The sequence below is a fragment of the Ambystoma mexicanum genome, chromosome 10 (genome assembly GCF_040938575.1).
Source record: "Ambystoma mexicanum isolate Mex_15411 chromosome 10, UKY_AmexF1_1, whole genome shotgun sequence".
In the NCBI taxonomy this organism is placed as follows: Eukaryota; Metazoa; Chordata; class Amphibia; order Caudata; family Ambystomatidae; genus Ambystoma; species Ambystoma mexicanum.
The window spans coordinates 1,499,311,261-1,499,333,930 of NC_090932.1; the positions used below are offsets into that span (position 1 = coordinate 1,499,311,261).

The window sequence follows — 22,670 nt, forward strand, 5'->3', positions numbered from 1 at the left end:
CAACGGGCGCTGCGCGCGGCCTTTATAGCCAGGATGACGTCGGCGTCGATACGGCGGCTGTCGAGGGACATCGACTCGAAGGACGTCGATGCGCAACACCCTCTAGAGAGAAAATTTTTGCCGAGGCCAGCAGAGCTGGAAGGAGATATCTAAGATGAGGAATACGTCGGAGGACACAATCCCTTCGAATCGGTATTTTAGTACGATACCCCCAAAACCAGAGTAAACACTGTATAAAGTACTGTTTTTCTCTCTCTCCATGGCACTGCTCTTGTGACCTCTGTCTCGCTCGGGGGTAACAGAGGGAGCCCAGGGGTAGCTGCTACCTCTGCCCACCCTTAAATGACGTCCTTGGGTATAACTTTACGTTCATGTCATTGAATAATTTGAACAGGAATGGGACTCTGATGATCAACTCAGTCATAAAGAGATCAGCCGGTATTTTGGTCGAAGCCTGGTGCTTGACCTGTCTTTTTGATTTTCTAAGACCAAGATGATTTTTCCAGGTTTAGGTATTAATGTATTACCCTTAGGTTTTTCATACTCTATCACCTCATTTGCTGCAGAAACGTGTTTGTACTAACTATGGAGTAATTGGAAATGTGCGGACCAGTGCATTCGTAATGACTGGGGAAACCTAAGCAGTCTTATCACTTCTCGTAACTATTTACCAAAACCGCAAACCTCAGGGTTTTCCATCTCCTCTTCTTCCAACCAGTCAGACTTGCTTAAGATGGCAATTTCTGCTTCGAGTCCTCCGACTCTGGCTTCGGCCCTCTGGAAGCTTGGAGGTTTAGACTTGCCGTTCGTACCTTCGTTATCAAACCATGTTGCCCTTTTTCAAGGTTGGCCTTATGGGTTCAGTCACAAAGTGCAGTACAGCCCCAGCAAAATCCTTTTTAATTTCTGTTGGTGAAACGCTATAATTTCAGGTCTGAGGTAAGTTGCAGTCAATGGCACCAGTTTGTTGTACAGAATGGGTATAACGGGTCATGTTCCTATGCGACCACCAAAACCTCCCTCTGTTATTGACCAGTGTCAATGCCCCTTTCCTCAGAATCTCTGCCCCAACTGGCCCACTGTCATTAACTAGAAAAAGGAGGACTAGGCTTGGTGGGTCATGCTTACTTTCTACTTATTGGGGGGAGGGGACACATCGATTATGGCCCACCAGCTAGCAATGTTTATCATTATCCACCAGCAGCAGGTGAGAAGAAGAGGTCTGAGCGGTCTTCTAAGACCTTTGAGGGCGCTCCGGTGATGGGGGCCCAACAAAAGGCTAAGCACCGCGGGCACCGATGCCATCAACCACGAGCCAACGCTCTGGCTCGGGGAAGAGGAAATCAGAGAACTTGGGTAAGCTTCGGGAGAAGCCCCGGTCGATCCCAATAGAGACAGCTGAAGGGGAGCGAGGCGGTGACCCTCCCCCCAAGGTGAAGGCTTCAGGCGCGCCCAAAGTCGCGAAGGCCCTGATTCACCCGGCTAAGGCCTCGATCGAGGGAGTCATGGCGGCCCTGGCAAAGCCTGCCGAGGCTACCCCAGTGGAGGCGACCTCAGGGCCTAGAGTTTCCCTGCCACCGTGGAGGCTATCCTCTCTTCAGCCCATCGATAAGACCTGCATGAAACCTCAGGCGGAAAAAGAGGGGGGGGGGCCCGGTTGTCATTACGTACACAGATATATACCACCTATGAAGAGGAGCTGGCTAGCGTTGCAAAGATCAAGAACAAGAAGTTAGAGGAGGTCCGGTCCCACGGGAGGGATCCCGATGAGGTGGACGAAGAAAGCGACGGCGGTGCCGACAAGGAACCATGAGCTGTGGAGGGGACTGAACCGTCGCTCCCGTCTCAGCCGGTGCCTATGCCACAAGACAACTCAGGAGCAATCTTGATGGCGATTCAGGCCTTATGTACGGAGATAAGGACAAGGTTGCCCTTATCCCCAGCTGACGATCCAGCGGAGCCTGGACCGTCGGGAAGCCCACCAAGAAAGCAGAGGAGAACTCACCCCCTCCCTCCTTTCCAGCCTTCACGGCCTTCATCTCCTTCCCCTGTTCCGAGGGATGAGACGGAGACGGCGACGACGGGGACGGATGACGAGGGTGATGACAACGAAATGGACCTTCCATCACCACCCGCTCGGGCCTCCCTACCCGACAAAATTGGCTCCTTCCACGCCATGATCACCAGGGCATCAGTGCTCTTCCGATTCTGCCCCGCAGAACAGAAGGAAGGTTTCCTCTACCAACGGCGTGAGGCCAAGAGGAAGACGGTCCTCTCAGTTTCATTACTGGACGACATCTGGGACGAGGGGCTGATGCTCCTGAAGAACCCGTCCATGGCTCCTGCTAAGAGACCCGTACGAGAAAAAGTACTGGGTCCCGGACTCTGCCACCAAGTGCCTTAGGGCGCAGCCATCCCCGGATTCGGTCGTCTCCATGGCGGCCAAGAAGAAAGCAGTGGGGGCAACGGCTTCGACTTCCCCGCCGTATGGCGAGGGGAAGAAACTGGACGCCATGGGACGGCGGGTCATCTCGTCGGCGGCGGCGACGACGATTAAAGCGGCCAACGCCCTCGCGATTGTGGCACGCTACGACAGTGAGCTGTGGTTTAAGATCTCTCCCCTGCTGGACTTCCTCCCGGACGACAAGAGGGCTGAGGCCCTGGAAATCGTACAGGAAGGAGAGGTGGCTTCGGACCACGCCATTACGGTGGCCACGGACATTGCTGACACTGGATTTCGCCAGATGGGCAACAGCGTTTGCCTTCGTCGGAGCGGCTGGCTCAAGGCAACCGATTTCCGACAGGACGTGCAGACCATGGTTCTGGACATGCCCTGTTCGGCAAGACAGTGGACGAGTCACTGCAGACCATCAAGGCAGACACAGAGACGGCTCAGGCCTTGGGTGTTATTCAACAATGATGGCCGTCCTTTTGGAACTCCGGAGGCAAGCAAGGTGCCTCCAAAGGATTCGGCGGCGCCGCCTCGTCGTACCACCTGGTGGCCCGCTCCTCGTCGCAGGAAGCCTATAGAGGACGCTGCATGACGGGAGGATCTTGTCGCCGGCAAGGCCGTGGCCAAGCAGGACTGAACTGGCCGTAGTGTCGGGCCCCCACCTCAGCACCCCGGTGGGAGGCTGGCTGGCAAATTTCATCAGCGTGTGGGAGTCCATCTCCACCGACTGTTGGGCGCTGGATGCCCTGGCCCACGGGCACACTCTGGAATTTCTAAGGAAGTGTCCCCGTATTCCACTCGTGGCCAGGAAGGAAAACTGCTGGAGGTACGAGCGATGCTAAAAAAGGGAGCCATCGAGCTCGTCCCAAAGAGGCTCGGGGGCTCCGGAGTGTACTCAAGATACTTCCTCGTAAGGAAAAAGACCGGCGGTTGGCGACCCATCCTGGATCTTCATCGTCTGACAGGTACATCAAGTCCCAGAAGTTCCGGATGGTCACCCTCCAGCACGTGCTGGGACAGCTGGAGGAAGGCGACTTCCTATCGTCGCTGGATTTGCAGGATGCCTACCTTCACATACCCATTCTAAAAGGACATCGAAAATTCCTGCGATTCGTGGTCCAAGGGCGACGCTATCAGTTCAAGGCCCTTCCCTTCAGATTGAAGTCGGCGCCCAGGATGTTCACTAAGTGCCTAGCACCAGTGGCGGCGCGGCTGCGCCTGCAGAGGATCCACGTCTACCCCTACCTGGACGATCACACAGCGAAGACCTTTCAACTGCCCACGGATCTGGGATTTTTTATCAACTTTGTGAAATCCCACTTGGTACCGTCGCAAGTCGCCCTGTTCCTAGGGGCCAGGCTCGACACAGTGGCGCGATTGGCTTATCCGTCGGAGGAAAGGACGAAGGCCATCCTGGGCAAGGTGCAACGGCTGTCGACCATGGACGTAGCCAGGGTGAGGTCCATCAAGTCCCTGCTCAGCATGATGTCCTCGTGTATCTACCTCGTGCGCCTATGCAGACTGCGGATGCGACCACTACAGGAGTTCGTCGACGCCCGTTGGATGCAAGCGGCAGGCAGCTTCGAAGACAGGATCTCGCTCAACGAGACCTTCCACCAAGTGATCCGGTGGTGGGGCACCCGCATGCATCTGGCGGCGGGCATGGACTTCCAGACCCCGGCTCATCAGGACACTGTGACGACAGACACCTCCCTGGAGGGATGGGGAGCGCACACCAGAGATCTCTACGCAAGATGCTTTTGGCTCCCGGAGGAGAGGTCACTACACATCAATGTCCTGGAGCTCCGAGCGTGTTTTGGGCCCTCAGGTCGTTCCTTCCGTCCCTCAAGGGCAAGGTGGTAAGGATCTTCACCGACAACACCACCACAATGTTCTACATCCGGAAGCAGGGAGGTACCAGATCCACAACCCTATCCAAGGAGGCCCAGGATCTTTGGCACTGGGCCGTCGCCCAAGGGATGTTTCTGGTACCCTTCCATTTGGCAGGAACAAAGAACACCATCGCAGACTCACTCAGCAGGAAATTGCGCTTGTGCCATGAGTGCGAACTGCGGCAGGATCAAGTGGATCCCCGATTCCGACGATGGGGCAATCCCCAGATCGACCTATTTGCGGCGGCGAATGCCAAGTGCCAGAGGTTCACCAGCAGGTTTCCCCAGCGGGGCAGCTTGGGCGATGCCTTCTCATTCCCCTGGGACGGCCTGTTCCTGTATGCTTTCCCACCGTTGCTGCTGCGACTCATCAATCAACTCAGACGGTCCTGGTGCAGGATGATCCTCGTCGCACCTGCGTGCCCGGGGCAGATCTGGTTCCCGCACCTCCTGGACACATCAGCGCCCCCCCCCCTCCTCCAGTCAAACTGCCGACAGACGCGGATCTTCTCTCCAGAGAAGGAGGCGCCATCCTCCACCACGACCCGGGGTCGCTGAGTTTGCAGGCCTGGCTCCTGCAGCACTAGAGTTTGGAGGGTACGATATCCCGGCAGACTGCAAGGAGGTGCTTGCAAAGGCCAGGGCGTCCTCGACCCTCCAGTGCTATGGACACAAATGGAAGAGGTTCTCTGTCTGGTGCCGTGCACAGAAAATTAACCCTCTGCGGATTATGGCCCCTCAAGTGCTGCCGTACCTACTGTCGCTTGCCAAGGCGGGGCTAGCTCATGCCTCCATCAAAATCCATCTAGCAGCGATTTCCTGCTACACCAGAACTCCGGGGCGATCATCTCTGTGGTCCCATCGCCTGGTGAAGGAGTTCATGAAAAGACTGTTCCGGACATTCCCCCCAGTGAAGGCTGCGGCCCCGACGTGGGAGCTCAACGTGGTGCTGAGCAGGCTCATGGGACCGCCATTCGAGCCACTGCATTCGGCACCGTTGAAATTCCTATCGTGGAAGACAGCGTTTCTTGTGGCCATCACTTCTGCACAACGAGTGGGAGAGATTCAGGCCCTCTCCTGTAAACCTCCATACCTGACATTCCACGAGACGAGGGTAGTGCTGAGGATGCACCCCTTCTTCATGCCCAAGGTGCCGTCGGACTTCCATCTCAACAAGCCCTTGGTGTTACCTGTTTTCTTCCCATCGCCTTCGTCGGCCGAGACGACTTTACACTTGCTGGATGTGGCTAGAGCGCTGAAGTTCTATGTGGACCGCACGAAAACCCTTTGGAAGACATCACAGCTATTTGTGAACTTTGGACCTGTGAACCAAGGGAAGGCCCTCTCGAAGGCTTCCATTTCCATATGCTCTCCGGCTGCATCATGCACTGTCACCGGTTGGCAAACCGACCGTTGCCCGGCCGTCTGAGAGCCCGTTAAGCCAGACCTATCGCTGCTACCACGGTGTTCCTGTCTGGTGTGTCCTTGCTGGACATCTGCAGGGCCGCTACGTGGAGGTCGACGCACACCTTCACGAGATTCGACTGCATCGACCGGGATTCCAGGGAGGAGTCCAGAGTCGGCCAGGCAGTGCTGCACAACCAGTTCGCCTGAAGGTGGGCCTGGTGAGGAGGTAAGAGATGCTTAATGTTGAGTTGATGAAATGCTTAATGTTGAGCCTTGCCACCTCCCGTGGTTGTGCATGTGTGTACTGCTATGTATTCTTGTATTCATGAGCATGTGAATCCATGCCAGACCCCATGCTGGAGAAGGTTCAAGTTACTTACCTGTAACTGTTGTTCTTCAGCATGTGTCTGGCATGGATTCACATGCGAAACCTCCCGCCTACCCCTCTGCGGCTCTTCTCTTGGTCCTCCTGCCACTTTACATGTTACCAAATCTGACGATGGCTGCCAGAGGAGGGGCTTAGGTAGAGTGCAGTCATTGGCTGGGGGCAGTATGATCCAGAGACCAGTGATTGGTTATTAGGAGAAAAACAGTTCAGAAACAAAACTGAAACTGATTTTTTCTTTACCGAGGATTCCCAGCCTGACGACTGGGAATATTCATGAGCATGTGAATCCGTGCCAGAGCCATGCTGGAGAACAACAGTTAGAGGTAAGTAACTTGTTCCTTCTTGTATATCCTGAAGGTCCTAGAAAGTGTGAAAATGACAGATGGTGTGCAATGAAAGACTCAAGATCATAGCATAACAGGACATTGTAGAGTGTGGGGCAGTACTCTGGACAGCCCAAGAAACTTCAGTGGCTGGGAGAAACGGGGATAAAATATAATGTTGGTTCTACCACAGTTAGTCCGCTATACTAGAATCTTGGTGCACTGACTGTCAGACTGTCTGCCTGTCAAATTAAGTGTTATGAGACTGGGGCCAGGGCCAGTGCAGCAATAGAGCAATTCTATGTGACAGTATTGGAGCCACCAACAGAAGAGCACCTGGGTACACCAATTTGTCCCACGCTAATTAAAACGGTCCTATTGTAAGGGTGTAAATGTCATCACTTATAAGCACTCCAGTTTTTGCAGTTGATGTCAGGGTGAGATTACATTATTTGCCCGGGATCACACACTTATGCTAAACAGCGAAGCAGGGATTTTAACCCTCTCTGAAATTTGGGAATGGCCACCTTCTTCCACGCTTTAATTGGAACAAATATTTAAGTTTTGGATATCAAGACCTACAATAATACTGTGCTATAGAGTTTACTTGCCAAATACACAAATTGCATAGTAAAGCATCATGACAACATGTAAATCCTTATACCAGCATTTTGGGCTAAAATAATATCAATGTACCTTTTATTTACACCCTGAATGGAAAACTATAAGATGCAAAAGGCAAAATTTCGATTTACCCACTTTATTTTCAGTGCTTTAAGACACACAATAAAATAAGTTGTCTTAAACTCACTTAGGTTTAGAGTTTCTTCACAAACCTCTAGCGTTTTATGTATGGTTTTAAGAACATTCAACTAAGGACATCAAAGCAAACTTTCCTTTTTAGCATATCAAACTATTAGACGTTATGGGTATGAACACATTTTCATAGGGTGCTTTATTGTGTTGCTCGCTTTAACTGTCACAGATTTGCAAGGTGATGGTGGTCGTCTTTCATTCGGAAATTCACTGTCAAGCATAAGAAAGGCTATGCTGCTGATGACAAAAGAAATGTGTTGTCGAGTTTAGTACGGCACTGGCTGCAGAGCCAGGGACGCAGCCTTTGTGTCCCGGGGGGCTGTGACTCTGGGAAACGGGCAGTGCTTGATCATCCGACCAGAACAGATAGATTTGCCTCGGAAGAAACAAAATGCGGCCATAAGTATGTTCCTGATCCTTTGAACTGTTAAAGGGCATGGAAGCCCCGCCACTCAGCTAACATTTCGGGGAGGGGCTTCAGCCGGTCAGCTCAATGACGTTGCGCGCCTGCCTCGTACATCTCCGATTATGTGCTCTTAATTCTACCTCATAAATGCACTTTGGAAGTAGACATTTCCACTATTTCAGGTAACGAATTCGAAAGTGGACCTTGATTTCCTTTTTTGGTCTTGGCGCATATGGTGGTGCTAGCCACCTATGTAGCAAAGCATTGCTAACATAAGAAAGAAGAATTGGTGTTAAGAAGCAGGATATCTCGTTGACATGGCAATTGGGAATGCTCAGGAATGAATTTGCTACATCATAAAATTTATTTTTTGTGTCCCTGGCCATGTAAACCAATGCATGGAGGGGGCGCGGGGTGGGCGGGGCAGGGGGCACTGATAGGTCTGGCGGGGAGGGGGGACTGCAGGCAGCCGCCGGAAACTGGCCGACGGTGTGGTGACACACCGTTGGTCAGGACAGTGGTGAGATCCACAGGGGGCTCCGGCAACGGCGCTGTTAAAAGGGGTTGGATAAGGTTAGGAAGAGGAGCAGCTCATCTACGTTGCCATCGTGACCCTGCTGGATGCCTCCTGGACCTCACCTGTAACTAACACTCCGAGCACCCCTGATCTAGGAGAGGCCACCATGACGCACTCCTCTGCCAAGTTTGATAAAAAGAATAAGAACAAGCAACCTGGAGGAGGGAAAAGTAGGAACTGGAATTTTTCTGTGAATAACATGCCTTTCTCTTCCGTTACCTATAAAGAATGGCATCGCTATAGGGGGTGTGGGTGAACGGGCACTTGTTCAGAAGGCGAATGGAAGGGAGAGTAAAGTAGAAAAACCCTTACAGGAGGACGTGAAGCAACTGCCATGAACACGTGGACAGAGTTGGGAGTGCTCTGGGGTCACTTGTGAACTGTGAGAAACAGAGGGTATCCTCACTCCCCTCACCCCCTCCCGGATCCTCTGCTCGGTTGGCCAGGGAAAGGCCATCGCTCTGGATCCCGACCCTGGGTGTGGAGAAGCGAGGGAGGATCACCTGGGTTGAGCGTCCTTGGGGATTGGGAGTGGGGTACCCACAGGAGAGACATGGTATCCCCCTTTTTATAAGAGGGAAGCAAGGTCCCTGCCCCAAACATTTCCCAGGGACCAGAGGGAGATACTGAATCCAGAATACACTCCAGCAGCTCCAGAACCAGTACCCAGAAAGCACACATTGTGCCCTGCTAGGCTCTGTCACAAGCTTCCTAGGTGAGAAGTGCCAGAGAGTCTCTTAACCAACTCAAGGACAAGGCAGCTGCCTGCAACGCTCTCCTCAGCTTTGGGCCGTCCGCCTTAAAGATGATCCAAGCCCAGTGAAGAAGCTAGGAGGAGTGTGTTGAGAAGCACCTACTGACGTCCGCCTTAAAGGACATTTATGAGCCAGTCGAGCTGCAACCCTGACTGTTATGCTGCAGTCGCTAAAGCCATCCGAGACACCTCGGCCAGTGCTTCTGAACCGCTGACCAACACTTAGACAACGATTCCTGACACCGGGCCAGCCTGCAGCCGTCAGTCCAGCTTCGCTCACCGAACTGCCTGCCGCATGATGCCCGCAACTGTCTCATGTCTTGAACTCTGTCGCAGAAGCTGCAAAGAGCCATGAAATCAACTTGACCCTGTCGAGCATCAAGAACTCCTACAGCACAAAGTACATGGTTCTGTCCCCTTGATCTTCTCCGAAGGACACTGACATTTTATGACTTATTGCTCCCTTTGTGTTGAAATCAAATATCCTTACACTATTGCGATTAATTACTATACCGACTTATCTTCCTGTCAGTATCCAGATGGCAGCCCTTTTCCTTCTTTGAAACTGTTTGTCCTCTGCGTTCCTTTACAGGGTGGGTTGTATTTTGTAGTATGTTAGAACTGTCTGTTGTGATGATAATAAAGTCGATATTTGTATACAACCTTGACTGGACAGTCCCTTTTATCATTGGGTAATTGTATTTTCGCTGTGTTGCAACTAACCAATGATCCGCAACCATTTGGAGATAAGCCTACCGTTCCGTCCACGTTATCAAAATTGGACTAGGATATTTATAATTTGCTTGTGTTTCCAAGCTGTTCAGATGTCTTCTGGTGTAATAGAGGTGTGGGGCTGATTGATGGTTTAGAAACCTATGTTCATCCCTGGGCCACTGGTGCCCCGTAAGTTGATTTGTCACATTGTGACATTTTTAACTCTGCAACAACTTTTTTTAAATGCTGCTAGAAAGGCACAGCATACATTATTTGGCCATACTCTTTAAATGACAACTATAGTGTGTTGTAATTAAACATGAAACCTTAATAACTTTGTTTCAAACGTCCCCCCGCGCTTTCTATCCTACCCATTGCACTTCCCCTCCCTTGCTGTGTCTCCTACCCCCTTGCGCTGTCTCTCCTACCCCCTTGCGCTGTCTCTCCTACCCCCTTGCGCTGTCTCTCCTACCCCCTTGCGCTGTGTCTCCTAACCCCTTGCCCCGTCTCTCCAACCCCATGCACTTGCACGTTCTCAATGTCACTGGGCCTAGTAAGATCGTTGTTTTTATTCTCCTCCGTTTCCCCTCCTGTCGCCTGGTTGTGCTCTGAAACACCTGTGTACGAGTGTGACATAAATAAAATATATCACATGATACCCCCTTGCCCTGTCTCCCTGCCCCTTTGCTCTGTCTCCTTCCCCTTGCTCCCCCTCGCTCAAATATTGTTCAATGCTCCTGTGTACTGTTGCTGGTCTAGCTTTCATCTATTGGATTTTTTTATTCTGAGTGTTGCAATTTTTGTTAATGCTTCCCCCACAGTGCTGCTTCCATCTCCCCAGCGCTACCCTTCATTCCCCATGCTGTCGTTTCTTTTTCCCTGTACTTTCATTCCTTCCGTCCATGCTAAATGTAAAATGCAATAAACTACAAACGCCAAAACGATTAGCTTTGCCAATGCATGTTTTTAATAGTGTTGCTCGGAAATGTGGGTCGAACCTTTTACTTTCAACCCCACAGTTTAACCGAAGCAATAAACTAATTAGCAAAACAGTGGATTCACAGAGCTCCCTTCTGATCTCTTGGGTAATTCATTCTCTCACTCACTCACTCACTCACTCACTCACTCACTCACTCTTTAAGCAGCTACCCGGCGTTGGCGGCACGGGATCACGTTGGCACAGGATCAAAGTGTGGGGAGTAGCGGAGCCACACTTCTAACACCCCCTTTAGCGACACCTGTGATGGGAAAATCTCCAGATTCCCTTTCGGGGCGGTCTAACGCTGTTGAATGATTGGCCGCCTGTCTCTGAAGTCAGCGGCGGTTGTTTCGGTGGCCTGTGCTCGCCTGGGAGGCAGGAGGGACGTCAGACTTTCTCCATTACAGGAGATCTGCTTTTGTGGATCTCACTGTTCATGTACATCTTTAAAAAAAAAAAATAATGCCTTGCATTTATATTGCTGGAGAGCAATGGAAATTCGCCTGCCCTGACACACATTGTTTTTTTTTTGCAGGGACATTTACACGACCGATACGGGCAACTTGTGAATATTTATGCAAAACTTTTACTCAATAAGATGAGCTTTCACCTGAAGGTAAGCAGGATTTCTTTTTCGTGCTTTTAGTGGCACACCTTTCAATAAGTGAGATGCAGCTCGGAGTAAAGAGTAATGTTTCAGCCTGGAGGCTTTCTTTCTCTGCCACTCTTGTGATGGCGCCAGGGACCCTAGCACCTTTTCTGGGATTAGAGTAATAAGTCCTACCCACTTTCTGTTAGCGTGGTCTTTCTTTCCCTCCACACACACTAGCCTTTCAAACCCGATAGTGAGGCAGGAAGTAGAATTGAATGGGGAAGGTCAGACTGAGCAATAAAACTGCAAGGTGTATGTTCATTTTCCCCTGTTGCTCGTGGTAAAACTCACAAGCAGTGTAATTGGTTATTTATAACCCACTTAATACCCGGGGATCGAACCTGTGTTGCTCTGTGTCGTCTTGCTTCCAAGGCGAGCGCATTGCACCTGAGCTATCCTCCCGGCCCTGTAAGAATGAATGGGCGGAGATGCTAGTAGAGTAACCAAAGATCTCTTGCAATATTACCATGCACGGTCCTGCAAGCTGTGGCTCTCCAGACGTTTGGACTAGGACTCCTGAAATCATCTCCTGGAATGGGAGGATTTTAGGAGGCCTCTCTGTTTATGGTAAGCAGGGAAGACACTGAGAGGAGAGCAGTCAAGGCTTAGTCTAAGGAAAGATGCCAGAGCGGTCCAGGGCTACAATGAGGCCACACAGAACAACAGCAATAATGCAAGTTGGACACTAAGTATATACACCCGAAGCATATAAATATCACATGCAAGTAGTGTAGAGAAAAAAACATATGTAACATTCACCCTTAGAATTAGAATTGCACATGAATTAGATACCAGTGCAATACAGGTGAGCAATCTGATGCAGGACAATTCGTTACATTAAGCACAAACCCAGTTGCCTCTGGCTTTTGAAGTCCATCCTTAAGATGTATTGGGCCTTGTGCCCAAAAGTAACATATTCCTAACTATGGTTTCTTCAGGGAAGGGTTTCAGAACTGATGCAGTAGCCTGTGGTGGAGCAAGTTAAGTATTTACCCCCAAATTAGTTAAGTACCCCACTCTATCCTAGTCTCAAGGTAAGCCCTAGGAAAAGATCATTATCCTAGCTTCGACGACCAGAGACCAGGCCAGAGGGAGTTTAGGGACAAGGGCTCTACAGCCAGTGTTAGCCTACGCAGGAGGGTGGGTGCGGACAGAAACCAGTATGTTCACTTACCGCACTGACTCAGATTCTGCCAGGTGACACTTCAGATCTTCTGGAATGGGCTGGGGACACAATCTTCTGTCCTTGGCTTGGGTGAGAGAAGCCCAGGGGTTGCGGGTGCCGAGGCCAGTTTGTGTCGGGAGCTGGTGGTGGTTCTCACCGGATGGTTAGTTAGCTTCAAGAAGAAGAAGTGTAAAGTTTGGCAGTGCAGACCCTTTAGGGCACCTCACGGGAGTGCAGAAAGATTGTTGCAGCGGAGATCCTCGCGGTAAGGCAGTGATGGGCGATCATCCTGTAGTGAACACGGGGGCAGACCTAGCATAGCTTCCCTTGTAGTAAGATGACTGACATTGCGAGGGCAGGCGATTTATAGCATAATCTGAAGAGCGTGCAAGTCCATGGCTATGCTAGGAATGCTGACTGCTGCAGTGAGGTACCCCAAAAGGGAGCTGATCTGTCCAGTGGGTGGTCCAGGGACTCTTCCAAAGGATTCCAAGGCACAGATCCTTGTGCAGGGGTTGAGACTGGGTGTTCCCACCCGTCCAAGGGTCAAAGCACCAATGAGGGTCTTCTGTGATCTGGCAGAGGAGCAGGGCTTCACCGGGCCAATCACTGGAGTCGATGCTGGTCAGCTGCAGTGGTTGTCTTTGGGCCGTCAGAGGGCTGTTCTTCCTCATAGAAGTCTTGACTTCAACTATGATTGGTTGAATAGCTACAGGAGCCCTCCTTTCATCCAAGTTGAAGGCTGGGAGCTAGCCGAAATCCACCAATGGTAAGTATCTGCAACATTCAAACAGCCCAGGGTTGTCCAATCCTGGACTGCCACGGTCTATCACATCCATCCAGCAGCAGACTTTCGGGCACCAGAGGATGTGGACTGAGACCAGACAGTTGCAGCCCCTTCCTCCCGTCCTCTGGCTCACATACACAAAGCCCACTTGTCTGTGAAAGCATTTCTTGACCTGTGAAGGCAGAAGGAAGGCCAAATGACAAGACTGCGAGAAAACAAGCTAAAATCTTGTGGCACAACGATTTTACGGTGCTAGCCACTTTAGTAGCCTCTTGTGGTAAAATATCACAAAATTGTAAAAATCACACAACTGCGACCGGCTTGTCTTAGGCACATTGTCAAAGTAACCAAAAAGCCATTAATTAAAAAGTTATAGAGGATACAAAGTATCCTAACTGCTTTTCACTAAAAGGTGATGGGTGCAATTGTAAAATCACAACAATTCCAAAGGAGCCACAAAGTCACTTGGTACTGACCGTATTAGGGACTAGACCAGTTCACCATAAGAATAAGAAAAATAGACACAGGAAGTAAAGCAGAAAACTTTACTGACCTCCAAATTCGGGACAATGTTTAAAAAATTAAATACAAGAAAAAGCAAAAAAGGCTGGGGGTCCCATAGGAATCTATGGAGGGAAACGTGCAAAAAACTAAATCTCTCCCAACAACTCCCATGTTACTTCACCAACTACTATGCAGGCGATGGCTGATGGGAGGTGTAGTCCAAAGCATCTGGAGACCTAAAGGTTGCAGACCCTGACATGCTTTAGAAGCCTGAATTCCTGGGTTTATGATTGAGTAAATGTAGACTATGTGAAAGACGTTTTGTTGCTTGCAGAGGTATCCAATCGGAAATACAGGCTTCTAACAGCTCTGCAGCTCTGTGGGTGGTTGATTATATTAATTAATGTAGCAGTAATTCTTTCGCTTAAGGCGTTTATCTCCACTTAGTGCTGACAACGCTGTCACATGAGCCTTTCAGAGACGCCTTCCAGTGGAAACCTTCTGCAAACCAGCTCCAGGGACTCCTCCCCATTGTTCTTGGACACAATTAGTCCCACCCTCTTTGTTTTAAGATGTGTATTTGCTACCACTGCACTGCTTATGCATTTTGTTCTATTTGTACACGCATCAATCCCATTTTCTGAATGTAGTCCAAGCAACAGCACAATACTATAGCACCAACCTGCAGCCATTTTAGGGGTGACCGCTTGCAAGGTGTGTTCACATTGTTCGCCCCACTGAAGCTAGTTGTGTAAAGCGTTCTTCTGGCAACAGAGCGCTCGAGGCAAATACTACATCAGAGGCCTGGCACTTAACCACACCACCACCATCCTTAATGTTAAAAGTTGTAGTTGTGCTACTGGCCCATTTTTGATCTGTAGTGGTGGGCTCCTGTGCAATTGATGTACTTCTGTTATGATCCATTTCCTCTATAGCATCCTGAATTTCCAGCAAACTTGGAGGTGTCGGACGAGGTGTTGGACAAGGCTGCCGGCACAGATGTCAATAACATGTAAGTGGAGCAGCTTCTGTTGTTGAAACATTTCACTGCCACATAGAAATTGACAATAGTCATTTCTCCCATGGGAACAGCGCTGGAAATTGATTTTCGTTACTGAGGGATCCCACAAGGGACCGGGGAAGAGGAGATTACCCTCTGCTGCCCTCCCACCCCCACCCATTTGCTGCTTGGAAGTTTAATTATGAACACCTGGAAAATAACCCATATATAATGCTGCAAGCAAAGTGTCAAACCTAAACCTATTTAACCTAAAAAGCTGCTCTTAAGTAGGACCTGTAGAGTACCATCTTAACAAGATCAATTAATGAAGGGTGCAAATAGATTTCCTGCACCCGGGAGACATTTTTTGCCGGATCCAGAATCTGGCTAAATCCGGCTCAATGCCAGAACTGCATAAGAATCTTTGATTGGTTTTGTGTAGTGCAGCATGCAAACAGTTGACCCGTGTCAGGGGGCTTTTGGTCACAAATGATGAGTATGTCCAGGGAAGGAATTATTCCAGGCGACTATCGGAGCTCAAAACCTGCAAGAGATGGGGTTGGGTTCGTTGTTATGGATTTGACGCGCTTCCCCCAACATTCTGGGCAATGCAACGGTAGCTTCTATCGCCTGTCACATTTAGAAAAATAATAAAAAGCAAAACACTCCTCGCGCTGAGGTCCCATGCAAATAGACAGGGGGCTGCAAATAACTTGTTCTCTTCTCTTGATGACACCCAGTATTTGTGTGTGGAATCTGCCTCTCCGATCCTAACAAAAATGTCTGCATCAGGGGTGTTGCTGTAAAAGATCCGGGGCTACGCTAATTTTGGGGACTGGGGACTAGCTAGCCTTTTTGGTTGTAACACCTGAGCTTCTATCCAGGGCTACAACCAAAAGACCGGGGGCTAAAACGTGCAGTACTTTCAAGAGTTTCTCTAGTTTTGTTAAACTAGCTTTGTTTTCTGTCTGTCTTTATGCGGTACATTTTTCTGCTTATCCAAGTATTTTTTAGCATTGGAACAATTGCGAAAACCCAAACACCCATAGTGGTTTCACGCTAAAGAGGGCCTGGAGCTTTTAACTGGCTGGACAATGGTTGTCTGCCAGAATGTAGGGCTCAACTTTGCAATCTGAACATGTAGGCCTTGGGAATGGAAGGCTCCGCCTTCATGGGTGGCTGGCTTTCATTTTCACTATGGAGGGAAAAAGTACCCCTTCCCCGTTAACACGAGCAAGACACCGAGCTTGAACCTTTGCAGGTGAAAACCGTGTATCCTCCAGCACATTTTACGGAAAGAATTCGAAGAAACCTAAATGATGTATAGGTTGATCTAAAATATCTCTGCAACAGTCACCTAACCTGCTGTGCTACCTTGCAGATTTCTGCTTTGTAGACTGTCGCTCAACTTTAAAGAATTCCTTACCGCTTGGACGAGCAACCTGCTAACTTGGCTTCAGAACAGATCTGTGCCCAGGGCCATGGGCGAGTTCGGAAGCCGAGGTAGTGCATGCGTTAACAACCCACGTTTCAACAATCAGATGGCATTCAGCAGACTCGGAACGAGAAACTGAAAATAGAAACGCCAATAGCCACACATACTTGCTGTCCAAACTGGTATATCTGTCCTGTAATTTACAGAGCTTCTGTGCTAGTATGAGTATTGTGACCAATCAAAACCGCAGAGTCCAGCTTACACGATTCGCTCAAAAGGGTTCATTACTGACTCATTCTAAGGCATGTTTATAATTTAAAATTGTGGCAATTCTTATGTTCCCATCATGATCCTTGCTATTATGCAAATCACCAGGATTGGGTTCTATGAAAAGATACTAGGTTGCGCCCTGCAACAGTGCTCAATTGGCCATTGGTAGCCAGGGCAAGCATTTAAGATCGGAAGTGACGTTTCTCAGAGCTGCTGTATTCAAAGCATGTCGGCTGACCCTTTTAAAAAGTGCCATTCAGCCTCCAACCTCCTACAAATATTCGAGTAAGAGTCTGCCAAGTTAGTGGCCATCCCCGGCTGTGGCTTATTCCATAGTCTCCCCTGCAGGGAAGGTCAGGGGCGGTTCAAGCTACTTCCGGTTGATTGTTAGGAACACATATTATTGACTAAATAAATCCAAAAGCTGCATCATGGGGGATACACGTGTGAATGGTCCGGAAAAGGAAAGGGCGGGGGAGTCTGAATGTGGGTGTTGGCCGGAAGAAATATAACCCTTTTTCGTTTCTCTTTTTTCTCTAGATTCCAGCTCACAGTCGAGATGTTCGACTACATGGATTTTGAGCTCAGACTCGCAGAATCCGGTAAGCGGAGGGTCGTACGGGCTTTTAATGTGATGAGGGGATTATACTTGAGTTATGGGAATTTAGCCTGCTTTTCCTGATATTACATGCTCACTCACGAAAATGCACATTTCCACTTGCATTACTAAATGCAAGAAGTGCAGTAATCGAGCCATGGTGCGGTCTGTGCTGTACTGGAGCATTGCGCAGCGGGCAGTGTTTCGCCCTTGCATGTAGAATCCCTCCTCTGGACATTATTAGGCGGTAGAGGTCAGACACTGTGCTCCAATAATGGAAAAACATGGATTGTTGTTTGCAGCCAATAGATAGAGCTGTTCTTGCATTACATTATTTGCAGTCAATCAGATTTGAGGACGACAGTGGACCTGGATATGATCAGAGACACCAACAACACAGGCTTGTTGAAACTGAAAAAACAAAATATTCATGTTCATGCATTTCCTTCCATGGAAAACGGCCCTATTTAACCAAGAACATTCAAGACAGTTTCCATGGGGTGGGGGTAGGGGGCGGGACCTTAAGGGAAGAGCAAATGCTGCCAGAAGTGCGTAAAATCACTGGGGAGAATGGGGGAAAACACACTGGAAAGAAAAGGCGTAAACAAGATTTGGGAAAGGACCGAGGAGAGAAGTAGCCCAAACAAAGGGAAGTAACTGTGAAATGACTAAACGTGAGAGGAAAAAAGTTATGGGCCCACTCAAAAGTGTGCATTGGAGTTCTGGACCTCCATAACACGTTCACCGATCCTTCTGCAAAGCAGACTAGTGGTATTGGGATATGACTGTGTGTGGAGAATGCTTCTGGTGAAATAATAGCCGGAAAATCACCATTTGTATTTTTCAATTTACTCAAAAAGCGATGGACATATAAAATATGCTTAGTTAAAGCAGACCATTGTGTGGCACTAGGCTGTAACATAAGTCGATAAAGTTGGAGAGAGAAATAGAATTACTGTGGACGATGGCAGATTGTATCGCAATGTGGTTCACACGCACAAGTGCCCGATCCATAAGGAGATGACTTTTTGGTGATCTGCAGAGCCAAATGCATGGAGTTAGTAAAACTGAATCTAAATAGAGTAAAGATCAAAACCCTTATTGGTGCACAGTTTGGATTGCCATATGCACTGCAGTAGATACAGCCTAGCATTTGCCAACCTGGAGAGATTGCTCTACCAGATCCAGTAGTCTTCAGAATCCGACAACTCCCTCAAACAGATATTCCGCATATCTCCACCTCAAACTCTGTCCCATCTTCTGTTCCAACTCGGTGGCAATAGAATTCAAAGCCCCACTGTCCTATCTGAGAAACAGAACGGCCACCCCAAGAGCCCAACATCCCCACAGATGACGAATGTGTGAAGACGCCTTCACAAAGCAAGTATGTTGCCCAGCACATCTGTTGGGGCCTGTCCCTGCTGATCAAATGTAGGTTGGCAAAATCTTGGCATACCTGAAACAAACCTCCGCACGATTCACAACTCGAGCCCTCGCACCAGCGCTTTTAGAGGCTTATCAAAACTTGGCTATTTAACACATTTAACTAGTATGTTCTCAACCACTACCCTGGCCAGGACCAATTTTTACCCTCTCCACTCATGTATTTCACTATTGTATCCTGTATATTTTGATCTCTATTTTTTAACACAACTTGTAACCTGATAAATGCTCTAAGTAATCTACGCTGTGATACCACGCTGTGATACCGTAATCCAAAATGGTGGTGCAGATGGTCTTTAGAATTACTGACCATCGGGTATGCTTTGTCTCATGAGGTTCCCCAGGACAAGGGTTTTCAAACAGCTTACATCCCATTTGTGGTCTTAACCATATCCTGAGCTATATCAAGCCATGTTTCTGCCCCCTGTTGAATAGCGCCCCCTTTACATACGGAATGAACTAATCTTCTGGGGGGGGATCAAGGACCGTCTTCTCCAGTTGGTACTTCTCAACCAGCTTCGACCACAAAAGCCTTCTTCACAGGCTGGCCGAGGGCGCTCCGGTCAGAGGCACAGTGCTTAAAGGCCTCGCCTCCTTTCTTGATAACCATTCAGCTAAGATTATTCAGGAAGATGTTTACGTGGTTTTCTAGCCACGCCCTGACCATCATGGTCAATGCTCTGGTGTCCCCAGTATTCACTATTGATATGTGGTTCATCTGGTCTTTTACGATTATTCCATTGACACGTTTGATGAGCCCAGAATCTAGCTGCTGGCATGCTATGTGATGTACCCCCCTGTGAACATTCCACACCTGGTTTCCACCAGCCGTCTTCGTTTCCGTTGAAGGGTCTAATCAAGGCACTTCCATGTACACAAAGCCATCTATGGCTGCACACCCGCTTTATTTATCCATAGGCTTTTACGGGCTATTGCCTCTCATGGGATTTGCCTCTTCAGTGACGCACTGCTTAGGCTCGCTGCTTTGAACGGTTTCGTATTGGAGGACATCGATTTGCCTCTCTCCACCAATGATGCATCAAAGTTTCAGAAGATTTTGTAAACCTGGCTTTGTCCTTTCTGATGTTCCTAGACTACTTCTGTTGCTTCTTCCTGCTGGAGTCTCTTACCTACCCAGCACCAAGATGCTGAAAGGTGTATGTGTGCACCTAATAAATACAAAATACATTGAAATAGAAGAAATGCAAATTAGGCGAAACCTAGTAGCTACCTCTCACCTCATCTGTATTCCTGCCACTAACCTTGAATATTATGCATTTTTGTGATTTCTCTTTTTTGGAGTTTTTCAACTTCATAAAAATATTATTTAAATTCTCCAAAGTCCTAAATCTCCTCCGCTCTGCACCCCATACGTACCTGATTATAATCCCTGTCCGTATTGATTGCCGGAGCGGAATAACATACTGCCCGCTTGAATACAGAGTATCCTCCATGATGCTGTGAAGTAGCTGCATTGTATAAAATTAAATGCATGGAGTTGAGCAGGTGGCTTACGCTTCCATCTTCTGCAATTGCAGGGAACTGACCGTAGTTGCCTCATTCGCTGCCATGTTGTGTAAAGCGGGCAGTGGATGGCTTAGCATCAATTGCTCATCTCGGGCCTCCATTTTGCTGGTCTGGACGCGGATTACCGTACATTTCAGCAAATTGCATTTAGCACTAGTACAAAAGCAGTGCAAAGTCATTTGCACGGGCTCTAATCTATGTAAAGGCATTAAATACATGCTTTACTTGGTCTACTTTACATCTACTTTACGGCAGAGGCCTTCTTTAACATACTGGAAGTGTTATGGATGAAGCTGGAGAGTCCCTTCTGGAGACAGATACTGAATCGCCCATCTTCGACACCTATGCCTTTAATCAGAAGGGAATTATGCATATTATCCCTACAAGGCATTGTCTCAAGGAATGAACCGATAATTTACAGGAAAGTGATTATCCCGGAGCACTCTAATATATTTATCATCTATAAAGAAGTCTTTGAGACAAACTCCAAAACCTTAAAGACCTGGCGTCAGAAAATAAGTTGCTTATTGGAGGAAATAGGATCTTCAGAAAAAGAGCTAATGGACAATCCATCAAAAGCAACAACAAGATTAGAAAATTTAGATTGGATAAAGACACAGGACACCACGGGGTCATATAAACTAGCGGCACATGTAACTCCGATAAGCAGAAAGCTAAATGACACAAGATTCTACCTGAAGCTCTTTCCAAGCAGACAACATCGCCAAACATTTATGAGTGCACGCCTCAATATTTTACCAACTAATGAGAGAAGAGCTATTCGAGGAATCACACCTACTAATAAATGTCGCTTCTGTGAGGAAAAAGAATTCAAAGAAACTCTAAGACATCTCCTCCTGAATTGTAAGGGTCTGACGGAACTAAGAACCACTCACATGATGCATCTCTTTGAAGGAGCTTCTTTCTATGAAGAACAGGAATGGTGGAAACGCTTAATGGAGGGGGAAGGTACAAAGGAACTAATTGCAGTGTCACAATTCCTACAACATATTGACTTCGGAAAACCCTGAACTAGAAAGAAGTATATTAAAACTAACCCAGGGCAGTGGAACTGAACAGAGGAACTGAGGAATAAAAAGTCCAAAAATGTGTAAAAAAAAAAAGGCATTAAAAGGTGTGATGGTCACAGTACTTAAACTATCACACGCTGATGTGGATCTCTCTGGAGGTGGCGATGCCCCCACTTCCTCTGCCTGCCTTATTTCTGTTCCTTGCTTTCGGGAAGGGCCCTTTTTTCCAGTGATGGCAACATACCCAATTTATAAAGTTGAAGACTTAACCAAGCCTCTGTAGATCAAATCTTCCGTCCCTCCAAATTTTGGTGTCAAATACCCCTTATTTTAAAATAAAAGCTCCCGTTTTATCACTGGGCACCCGAAAGCCGTGATACTCCATGAATCTTCGACATTCACCAGTCTCGTCCTGGAAGAGTTGCGGTTGACTTAATGCTGTTTCTAAAGCTGTTTTGGTGATGGAGTCCTCGGCTCTTTGTGGGTGAGCTAGGACTCCACGGGGATGGGAATAGGGTACCAGGTTCACTTTTGGAGCAACCCTGGGGTGGGGAGGGAGTTATGATAGAGTTCTAGTAATTTCCACTTTCTCGCCGTCAGATCCCTGCACTTGGTACTTTACTTTTGCCAACAGCATTTTGATTGGTTGAAGGTAAAACTTTGATGTGCTTGGATAAAACAACGCAGCCTTTTCCAACTTTGGAGCTTTTGTCGAAATATCTTTGGAGTTTACAGCTGTAGATAACTTTTTTATATAAAAAAAAAGAACAAAATAAATAGAAACTACTGCATGTTACCAATGTTAAATACGAAGATTTTGTGAGAAATGTTTATTTTTGGCCAATTCAAGGGCCACAAAAAAGCACACTTGATATCAAGCAGAGAATTTTGTAAATTAATTACATTGCAAAACGCACTTAATCAGAAGCACTGAAGACATAAGTGCCCTTTTTTGCAAGGTTATTTTGAGACCAACACAAATTCAGAGGATTTTGGCCTCATTACGGATAACCCAGTCTGGAAAAAAGCTGGAAAAAATGCAGGTTATTCCAGCTCTGGCATTTTTTCCAGACCGGGATACTCAGTCTGCCGGTAGGGCCCGTGAACTACTAGTAGGCCTGACCTGCCGGATAATTATTCACTGTAGCACCAGCACCGTTAACCATAGTGCCAGTGCTTCAGTGATTCCATCCCATGGAGTCCTATGGCACTCTATGGGAATGGTAAAATACCGTTCCGTAGCCTCCCGTAATATTCCAGTAGTACCAGGATATCAGGCATCAGAAAAGTAGAGATTCGCTGGTAAATCGAGATTGCCGGTAAGCCGCCGATACTGCCGGCAGTTTACCAGCAATCTCGGCTTACTGTTTCTGTTCTGGGCTTACAGTACCAGTGGCTTACCGAAATCATAATGCCAACATTTTCTCCTCAATAACTGCCAGGTAGTTTTGACCGGAAGTTGAGCATTGACTTTGCGGGGGTGGTGGAGGGAGGGAGGGGGTGGGGAGGGAATAAATGGCAAGTGTTACCAACATGACCAAGTAAAACCG

General features: G+C 48.3%; 1 protein-coding gene across 1 annotated transcript in view; it reads left to right on the forward strand.

Moving 5' to 3' along the window:
• The window catches only part of HIP1R (huntingtin interacting protein 1 related), a 541,423-nt gene that overhangs the window by 236,047 nt on the left and 282,706 nt on the right, over window positions 1-22,670 (forward strand). Inside the window, exons 5-7 of the mRNA XM_069619635.1 lie at window positions 11,244-11,324; window positions 14,752-14,828; window positions 17,062-17,123. Coding sequence (XP_069475736.1) covers window positions 11,244-11,324; window positions 14,752-14,828; window positions 17,062-17,123 — 220 coding nt within the window. The remainder of the gene's footprint in view (window positions 1-11,243; window positions 11,325-14,751; window positions 14,829-17,061; window positions 17,124-22,670) is intronic.